Here is a 10,263-nt window from a genome sequence, read left to right as displayed (position 1 = left end):
TTCTGTTTTGTCTCTTATTATCAAAAAATGCCTTTCATAATGGCTGATCACTCATAGCTGATGATCACTCATAGCTAAGCTATTCACTCTGACCCTCAATGCCCAGACGGTCAGACCCCACTTTGAAAACCACTGTTCTATGAAAATCAAGGGCCTTTTGTTTTGCATAGTAGACCTGCTATGCAAAAGCAGGTCTGTAATGTGACATTTCTGCAATATTAGGTAACTTTGGATAGTTAAGGGGCTGATTGCATTGTTTTATTTTTTTAAAGACTGTCATAAAAGGATCAACTTGTGTAGAAACTTTTCATGCATTGCATATTAATGTATTTTAAATATATATATTTCTCCCTCTATAGGCTATTGATTGGGGCCCCGAGAGCCAAATCTCTGGGCAAGCAGAAATCCAACATTACAGGAGGCCTGTATAAATGTGAAATAACACAATCCAATGACTGTGAACGTGTTCAGTTTGACGATGAAGGTGAGCTGTTTGACTCTATCCTCTTTAAGGCTTATTATAGAGTGGGTCATACCTAATTGTCATTATTAATTTGAAACTGATTTCATGCTAAAGTACTGTAACATAACTTGGTTGGTGAATGTTCATAGAGGATGAACGGAATGAGTACAAGGAGAACCAATGGATGGGCGTGACAGTTCAGAGCCAGGGACCTGGGGGGAAGATTGTAGTAAGTAATGCTGTCACACATTTAGAGAGATCTTTGTTGCAGCTGTTTATTATGGCTTTTGTCACAGCCTTGGACCAGGGCTACTTTGTGTTCAAACACAGAATGTTGGATATGAACTGTGGCGCGGTTTCATTTTTGTGACTGCAGACGTGCGCTCATCGCTACCAGAGGCGTTTGTTTGCGAACACGTCGCAAGAGTCCCGTGACATCACCGGGCGCTGCTATGTTCTGAGCCAGGACCTGACCATCGACACTTCTTCTGATGAGGACGGAGGTAACTGGAAGTTCTGTGAGGGCAGAGCCAGAGGTCATGAGCGCTTTGGATCCTGCCAGCAGGGCCTGGCTGCCACCTTTACCAAGGACTACCATTATGTACTGTTTGGAGCACCAGGAGCTTACAACTGGAAAGGTAATATCTTATCTCGTATCTTAAAATTAACATTGCTAATGCATTTGAACCAATGGTTCTCAATTGCATTTCAGTAGCTCTGCCTGCATCCCAGCAGTGTTGTTTTTGGCAGCAAATTTAGATTTTAGTTTTAGTCATAGTCTCTTGAATAGTATCCATTTAGTTTTAGTCACATTTGAGTCACCTGGAATGTTTTAGTGTTAGTCTAGTTTTAATCGACTAAATATCATAAGATTTTAGTCGACTAAATCTACAGTTGATTTAGTTGACTAAAATGTATTTTGTCGGGCCTTGATGTTGTCGTAATGACTGATTTTACATATGCTGAAAATATCGGCATGTCATCTTACAAAGTGTAAAATGACTTATAGTGGATCTCTTGTCCACTAGTCCACTAGTCCCTTCCTAACATTTCTAGTTTTTATTTGTTGACGAAATCGTCAGTATATTTAGCCTTAGCTTTAGTCATCATAGCTTAGTTTTAATTTAGTTTCCATTTGGTTTTCGTCAGTGGAAAAAGGTTGTCTTAGTTTTAGTCGACGAAAACAACACTGCATCCCAGCAGCCTATTTTCTATATGCAGGGGAGAACTAGGCTTGAATCCAGAGTACTGTTGGTTTTCATTCTAGCTGACAAATCCGGTACTAATTTATACCCAGGGTGAAATGAAATTCCTGTCAGAATCTGACAGGTGTAGGTGCATTAGTCAACGCTACGCTATTCGTTGAAATTAAGACCTTTATGCATTCCTCTGCATGTCTTTTGGAATTACACAGTCTACTAGAGGCCAACATAGAGCATAGCAAACATTATCTCTGTAAGTCATAATATTTTGTTTCTGTGTCTGAATAATGTGTTTAACCCAAATTATTTGTCACGTATTATACTTGTTTTTAACAACTTTAACCATGGCATCCCTGTTTTGAGCTTGTCATTATAGGCCAGCATTTATTTTTTTTACAGATTGTGAGCTTAGAGATATTAAAGGCTATTTTCAAAACATTTGCCGAAATGTTCAGAAAGTAGTTTATAGTTAGGATATAGTAGTTAGTTAGGATATAGTAGTATCCTGCCATAATCAATATTCCCCCATGTCTTAATTTGAACATACCGTACTGTATAATGTACTCTTCTTCAATTTCCACTTCAGGCATGGTAAGAGCAGAGCAGAAGAACAACACTTTGCTGGAAATGGGATTTTATGATGATGGTCCTTATGAAGTTCTGGATGAGAACCCTTCAGACGCTGATCCACTGCGTGTGCCTGCCAACAGCTACCTAGGTGGGTTTGGGTTCGGGAGCCTGGTTTACATATGCTTACTGTCAGCTACAGTTGGGTGCCACCGATATTGTCCCTTATCATTTGACCCATTTAGGCCTGACCTCAAAATTTAAAAAAATCCTTCTAAATCCTCCAGTTTTCTGAAATAAATATTTTCACGATTTTTCAAAAATAGCAGACCTACAAGCTCGTAGCGCGCCACTCGGTGGCGCGCTATGAGCTTGTAGATCTGCTATTTTTCAATAGCTAAATTATAACATGTTTAAAACACCAAAAGGGGTTCCCGCCCAAAATGGGTTAACTGTCCTTTTGCGCAGATCACGCAAACCTCAGCAAAAAGAAAAGGACAATATCGATGGCCTCCAACTGTATGTGTTGTTCTACTCAGTTATCCTGTTTAGGACCTTTTAATCTGCCAACCGTCATGAGGAGTATTTATACAAATCACCCCCCTTTGCAGGTCAACAGTAAGGGATCTCTAGATGTGTCAACCAATAGTTATTTAGGTTTGTATGTTGTAACCTTTGGATTCATGCCTTAAACCTTACATTTACTTCTTAACAACCCCTCTCCATTGTGGTTAACTCACATATTTTTCATTATGTTATTTAATCAAAGTTTACTTGCACATTTGTTCCTCTTTTCATGAGAACTAATAACTTGTGAAATGACACATGATCTTAATTTATTCATGTTCATTCATGCTCCTTTTTTACATATCTAAAAGAAAATGCATTCTGAACATAGACATTTATCTCCTATGCTTTAGGATTCTCTCTTGATTCAGGATACAGCATCAGCAAGCGTCATGAATTAACGATAGTGGCTGGGGCTCCCAGATTCGATCACTTTGGTGCTGTGGTGCTGTTTAGGAAAGAGAGTCAGGCCGCTACCAAACTGCATGCAGAGTACATTCTGAAGGGCTCAGGGCTGGCATCCTCCTTTGGATACGATGTGACTGTAGTTGACCTGAATTCAGATGGGTATGTGACATTTCTTATGTTATATTATATCTGCACAGTAACGTCCTGAAATGTTTTACTGTGTGGCTTCACCACACCCAGATTCAACAATTGGATAAATACTTCTACTAAAGTCATGAATTCCTTCTGTTAATTGTGTTTTAGATGGCAAGATATAGTCGTGGGAGCTCCTCAGTTCTTCATGAAGGACGGAGATGTTGGAGGAGCTGTTTATGTCTATATCAACCAGGAAGGACAGTGGGACAAGATCACTCCCATCCGCCTCAATGGAACCAAAAATTCAATGTTTGGACTGGCAGTGGAGAACATTGGGGACACCAATCAGGACTCATATGCAGGTACTGCAGGGCTCCCTTCTTTCATTTTTGTGCTTCTTTCTATGTATAATTATGTATTATAGATAACATTGCTTCAACTGGTTTCTCTTTTGTAGACATTGCTGTTGGAGCTCCCTATGACAATGCAGGGGCAGGACAGGTTTACATTTATCATGGCTCTGCCCAAGGAATCCACACTAAGCCTGCACAGGTTTGTGTTACTAAGCTTTGCACAAAATGACGTGTAACTTTCTTTGTAGATACGTTGTGCAGTTACCTTGCCATGATGTAACTCCAAATGAGCAACTATTTTTGATATCTCGCCCACCTATGGAGTTACACCATCTTTTTCAATAATGGTTACGATCCGCAGCAGTAGTCCAAACAGACGCGTTTCGGCACTCAGGCCTTCGTCAGTGTTAGTGTGTAGCGAGTAAGCGACTGGACATTAACCCTTTCTGCTCAAGACGTAGCATTTGTCATGTCAATCACAGATCTGTGATCAGATCCTATTCCATCGAGACATCAAGTACCGGTGATGGGCTTTGGTAGAACATTTGGATGTATAGCTTATTGATACTCTAATTCAAAGGGTAATTATACAGTAACGTGAATACAATTATCTTTGTGTGTTTAAGTGGTAAAGAATTTGAGACCTGTTTTGCAATACAATAAGATTGAATGGGGAGCACAGAAATAACTGATAAGGCTACTTTATTTAGCTAGGAAGATATATGTTTTTCCACCAAAGTTCAACATCACTTGCTGTCCAGGAGAATGAAATAATCATTCAAACTTGTATTACGCTGGCTTCATTACAGATCCTTTCAGCAGGACAAAACAACATCAGAATGTTTGGATATTCTCTAGCAGGGAACTTGGACTTAGATGGTAACTCTTATCCAGATCTGGCTGTAGGTTCTCTGTCAGACACAGCTCTGATATACAGGTAATTGTTATTCATGTTAATTCTTATACTTATTAAACCATAATAAATTCAGAAATTTCACGCAACCACTTTTTTTTCTCTCAGAGCAAGGCCAGTCATAAGCATCAAGATGGATGTCAAAATAACCCCAAGGGAAATAGACCTCACAAAGAAAACCTGCGGTAACAGTATTTGGTATGTATTAAAATGGTCCTTGAGGCATTGTATACACATCGACATGTTTTATAACTGATTATTAATAAAGCATTTCTTATTCATAGCTTCACTGTGGAGGCATGCTTCTCCTACAAAGCAAACACTCCATCCTACAACCCAAGACTGAGTGAGTGAGATGACATAAGTAATATTCTCCCATATCGAAGTCAGCGGAAAGTCTTTTCTTTTCTCATGCACACTTTCCCCACCTTAACAGTTATCGGTTATTCTATTGAGGCAGAGGGGGATCGAAGGAAACAAGGGCTTCTATCCAGAGTTGTGTTCATGAACAAGTCCCTCACTGACCAAGACTATCAATCCACTGGTACCATGGACCTACGTGGCCAGAAAAAGAGACCATGCATCACAACCATAGTCAAACTTCAGGTAAGCTGGTCATGAAGCTAGGCCATCCACACCCACTAGTGATTGAGAAACTGAGCTACGCAGAAAAATCCTGTGTCAATATTCTCCGACAGCCGAAGATTGTGTTTTCACCCCTGTTTGGTTTTTTTTTGTGTGTGTGTGTGTGTGTGTGTGTGTGTGTGTGTGTGTGTGTGTGTGGTTGTCAATTGGTTGTGATTCACTGCCCCTGAAATTGTGGGGCACCAATCGGCCCAGCCCTGGGCTGGCAAGGCAACTCAGTCTGGCGTAGACCTTTTCAGCTTAACTCTGAGTTATTAACACTGATGAATTTACAGTGTAGTGAATGTCTATTTGAGAGATTGGCAGTTGTTAAACTCTATGCAGAGCCAGCAAATTATGATAGTACTGTTTGAGAAGTTATGATTATTACATAGGACAGACTGTGGTAAATTCCTCCTTATATAATTTGTCAGTACAAATACAGACAACTTTCCTGTGTAATTTACTTAAAAAATGAATCATTATTCCTTATGTAACCATTATAGTTTCTGCTTTGCACAGGATAACATTAAGGACAAACTGCGGGGCATTCCCATTGAGGTGGCTGTGAGAATTGTGGGTACAAAGCGTCAGAAGAGACAGGACACACTTCCTCAGCTTATACCTATCTTAGATTCCTCTCAACCTAGCAAAGATGTCTCAGAGGTAAACATTCCAGCTGCTCCGATTATTGCGAATTATTATTGAATCAAATTGAATTGAAAGAATTTACGTGGTCTATCAAATTATCATGTTTGATTCTGCTATTATTTCAGGTTAACTTCCTGAAGGAGGGATGTGGAAGTGATAATATTTGCCAAAGTAACTTGCAGTTGCAGTACAAATTCTGCTACAAAAAAAAAAGTCAAGATGTTTTCCTTCCGTTACCCATGTGAGTACAAACAGATAAATAAAATACAAATTTGAAAACTTTGAAGCATAGAGAAAATAACTTAGAGTTGCAGACATGCAGCAGTGATATCATCATGTGTTTTTATGTCTGGAGAATGCTGTTTTCCACATTTAAACAGACTTTCAAACCCAGATTGCACACAGTTCAGTTGCACTCAATGTTGCTAGAGTACATCTTTTTTTTACCTTTCATGTTTGTTTATCTGCAGTGAGGACAGGCTCCCTGTGTTCTATGTGAGTGACCAGAAAAAAGACATTGCACTGGAGGTTATTGTGACGAACCGTCATGGAGACGATGCTCATGAGGCTAAGTTAGTGGGGACCTTTCCAGAGGCACTTTCCTATTCTGGAGTTCGCTCACATAAAATGGTAAACAACAACAGGGACAGACAAATAATCTGTCTTGCTAACCAGAATGGCTCTGAAGCATCGTGTGACCTGGCAAATCCACTCAAGAGAGACTCAGAGGTATGGACTTCATTCATTCATCTGCTCATTATAGTGTGATCATATATATTTTAGCCATGTTTAATGATTTATTTGTTTTGTCTTTAGGCTACGTTTTACATTCTCTTAAGCACTGTGGATATCTCTCTCGAAACTACCGAGATCGACATCCTATTGCATTTACAAACGTAAGTATAAACTGCCAATGCATGTGTGTGATCATCAACAACAATTGTTATTTCATACTTATGAATGATAATTCCTTCTATTAGGACCAGTACACAGGAAGAAATTGCCATTGTGAGAGCAAAGGTCAAGATAGTAATTGAGCTGTCGCTGTCAGTCACTGGGTATGTCCTGTCTTACTCATTTACTTACATAAATGTAATTGTTGGAATCATTACATGTATACTGAAGAATTGTGTGTGTTTTCCAACAGGGTAGCAAGGCCTTCCCAGGTATATTTTGGGGGTGCTGTGAAGGGAGAGAGTGCCATGAAGACAGAAGATGAGATCGGCGGTTTGATAAACTACGAGTTCAGGGTAAACGCCACCTTCTTTGATAATTCTCTAGTAGTCACAACAATCCTCCTTCAGCAACCACTAGTACTGTTACAGGATTTAAGGTGGTTGAATGTATAATATAACTAGCACCTGCTATTTTGAATATTCCCCCAGATAAACAATTTGGGGAAGCCTTTGACTTCTTTTGGCACAGCATCGCTTAACATTCAGTGGCCCAAGGAGAATGTAGATGGGAAATGGCTCCTCTATCTGGTGAAGATCAGCACAACAGGCCTGGAGGAGGTCCCATGTTCTCCTGAGTCTGAGATCAACCCCCTCAAATACATAGAGGTATGATCCTTTGTCCATTCTTGTTGATGCTAAATCATGCAAAAGTTTAAAGTTAGGAGTGGTAAGCTCTATAAAGTGTTTGTTCAGTAACAGGAGTTTCCATGTCTCTCCAGCTCTTTATGAAACAGAAACATTTTAATACATTTAAAATAATGTATAAATCTAAAATAATAGATAAGTATAGAACATTATTATAATCTAGTGTATCTATTAATCATATCCTAATCATATATTAGTACATAATTATTATGATGATAAAGATAAAGTAATGTTATAACCGTATAGCCTAAATAACATTTCTTCTTACGTGCTGCTCTGGATTCTGTGTGACCAAATTTGTCTTCTCCTGTGTGTCTTTCTCTTTTATTTTTTTGCTCATTTCGTTTCTTTTTTTTGTCTTTTTGTTTTATGTCCCCCCTTGTTTGTAGTTATATATATTTTTTTTCTCTCAAAGTCTGCTTATGTCTAAAGGATAGACAAAATAAGCCATTGGCTTCAGCCTAAACCTTTTTGGTCTTTACAAAAGTTGTAAAAAAACCATGATGAAATGAATACATGTATTGTTCATTCTATGACCAAAATAAAACTGAACTGAACTGAATGCATTTTCAGGTCGGGATACCTATTTTATCCAATCAGGTTAGAGTACTCAGTCAGGAATCAGGATACAGATTAAACAAGTACAATTGGAAGTGATGACAAATAGAAGCTGATAAATGGGTACTCTCTCCTGATTGACTGAAAATGTGTCACCTACCTAAAAGGGTATTTTCTGCTTATTAAAGAGCTGGAGACACGGGGAGACCACTGTTACTGAACAATCTATGATTACATCAGAACATATCACTTACCCTACCTTTAAGTCACATCTTCTAATAAGCAAACCAAATGTACTCTGCTCAATGGGCTATATTCACTCGGTGACCATTTTGCATCATGCTCTGGGATTGAGTTCTACACCCCCTGAGCTTGATGTGAGAGCAAAGTGGCCAATATGTGAATATGGTCAATATTTGACTAGATTAGAGTAAATGGGAAATTATGTGCTTTCAGGAGTCATCCTCATCCAGAACCAAGCGTGAAGTTGGAGGAAGAAAATCATCTAACAGTAAAATATCTTCACTGCTGGACAAAAGAAAGCACAAAGTTTTGGTGAGTTTTTGGCATGGGCATCTATATATATTGTATCAGTAAGTATTTAAAAAATATATGGTGGCCAGAATATTTTATAAGACTTGTTCTTTCCCCTCAGATGTGTGGGAATGGATATGATGCCAAATGTGTGGTTATCAAGTGCCCCCTACAGGGCTTGGATAGTACAGCAGTGATTTCATTGAGAGCACGATTATGGAATTCAACGTTCCTGGAGGTACATTTACAACATTTTTGCACCACCAGAGCTTAATCTCATGATTTCTTATGACCGTTTGAACTGATTGACTGTCTTTGTCTTTAAACAGAACTATGCTTCGCTGAACTTCCTTGATATTATAGTGAAAGCCTCACTCAGGCTAGACAACCCTGCAAAAAATATGATCATGAGAAATGCTGAGACTCAGGTGAGTGAGTGGCCCAATAATCCGTCCATGTCTGCAAACTACCAATATAAATGAATAGACGTAAAGACGTAATCATTTTTGGTTATTAATCACTTGATCGTTGTTGTATCCAATATTTTCATTGGTAATTGTAGGTGAGATTGACAGTGTTCCCAGACAATATGGTTGCCCAGTACGGAGGAGCTCCCTGGTGGATCATCCTTGTGGCTGTTCTCGCTGGCATCCTGATGTTAGCATTGCTAGTGTTTATACTCTGGAAGGTAAGACCGTGGCAATTACGTTTCTCTGGTGTTGTGCTTTTATAAACCGATAGCCACTTGAATTGCAGTTCTCCTGTGTGGATGGGAGGGTATTAAGTTGGCTATACAGTCTCTCACAAATAATAATTCATTTTGTCACCCATAATGATTCATCATCACCCTTGCCCTCCTCCAGTGTGGTTTCTTCAAGAGAGCTCCAAAAGACCAGTATGGTGACGCTGCATGTCACAAGGCAGAAATCCATGTTCAGCCCTCTGACAAAGACAAACTCTCTACCGATGCATAATGCCTGACATGTATTCAGTCCCAGGGTAAAAACAACAAGCTGTTAACATGGAGTGTGGTTATGACTAATGACTAATGACCTCGCTCTTCTTGTTCTCTAAAGGAAGTACCTAACTGCCAAATAGACAGATTCAGTGGACATAATTCAAAAGTTCACATATTGTCCTAAAGCCAGTGGAATCACTAGTCAGAACAGAATGTATTTAACATATTAACATAATGTTATATTAACCTTAATACTAACGTGTTTTCTTTATCAACAGGCTGACATTTTCCTCCTCTTCAAACTTTAAATGCTTTTATATAAAATAAAGAAATCTTGCAAGCACTTGAAGCATATTCTGCTTGTTACTGCTTTGCTTGCATGGCTATGAAATTGTTCTCTCTGGCAAGCACTAACAAAACTACACACATTTCTTTCTCTTACATTGTATGCATTATACATACAGTATGCGTTCATTTATGTTGTTAGTGCAGTTTGTAATGGAGGATATTTTTCTTCCCAGTGTGGATTCTTCAAACGATCCAAGTATGATGACAGCGTTCCAAAGTACCACGCAGTAAGAATAAGAAAGGAATCCCATCAGTACAAAGATGAAAATGTGAAGCTTGATCCTTTTGAAAAAAAGCAGTGGATGACCTCTTGGAGTGAGAATGAGAGCTACTCCTGAAACATTTCACCATTCACATTAAATGGAGACAGGGATCATCACC

At 39.0% G+C, this 10,263-nt stretch overlaps 1 protein-coding gene across 1 annotated transcript; it reads left to right on the top strand.

Annotated features, from left to right (window-relative positions):
- Positions 1-632: 632 nt before the first annotated feature.
- itga6a (integrin, alpha 6a) lies at positions 633-10,189 on the top strand. The gene is made up of 23 exons (XM_079518496.1): positions 633-692; positions 840-1,101; positions 2,252-2,383; positions 3,153-3,366; positions 3,511-3,704; positions 3,800-3,894; positions 4,505-4,632; positions 4,717-4,806; positions 4,893-4,954; positions 5,045-5,214; positions 5,755-5,898; positions 6,009-6,124; positions 6,354-6,612; positions 6,700-6,779; positions 6,864-6,941; positions 7,031-7,133; positions 7,269-7,445; positions 8,499-8,597; positions 8,698-8,814; positions 8,906-9,004; positions 9,139-9,264; positions 9,440-9,575; positions 10,056-10,189. Exons 1-22 carry the CDS (start codon positions 648-650, stop codon positions 9,548-9,550), a joined length of 2,901 nt encoding a protein of 966 aa, XP_079374622.1. The 5' UTR covers positions 633-647; the 3' UTR covers positions 9,551-9,575; positions 10,056-10,189.
- The last annotated feature ends 74 nt before the right edge of the window (positions 10,190-10,263 follow it).

Source organism: Electrona antarctica (genome assembly GCF_951216825.1).
Source record: "Electrona antarctica genome assembly, chromosome: 13".
Lineage (NCBI taxonomy): Eukaryota > Metazoa > Chordata > Actinopteri > Myctophiformes > Myctophidae > Electrona > Electrona antarctica.
This window is presented reverse-complemented; position numbering and strand designations above follow the sequence as displayed.

Coding starts and splice junctions, on each gene's coding strand:
- itga6a (XM_079518496.1), top strand. CDS start 648: ATGGGCGTGACAGTTCAGAGCCAGGGACCTGGGGGGAAGATTGTA. Junction 3,367..3,510: donor GTTGACCTGAATTCAGATGG/GTATGTGACATT, acceptor ATTGTGTTTTAG/ATGGCAAGATATAGTCGTGG. Junction 6,942..7,030: donor CTGTCGCTGTCAGTCACTGG/GTATGTCCTGTC, acceptor GTTTTCCAACAG/GGTAGCAAGGCCTTCCCAGG.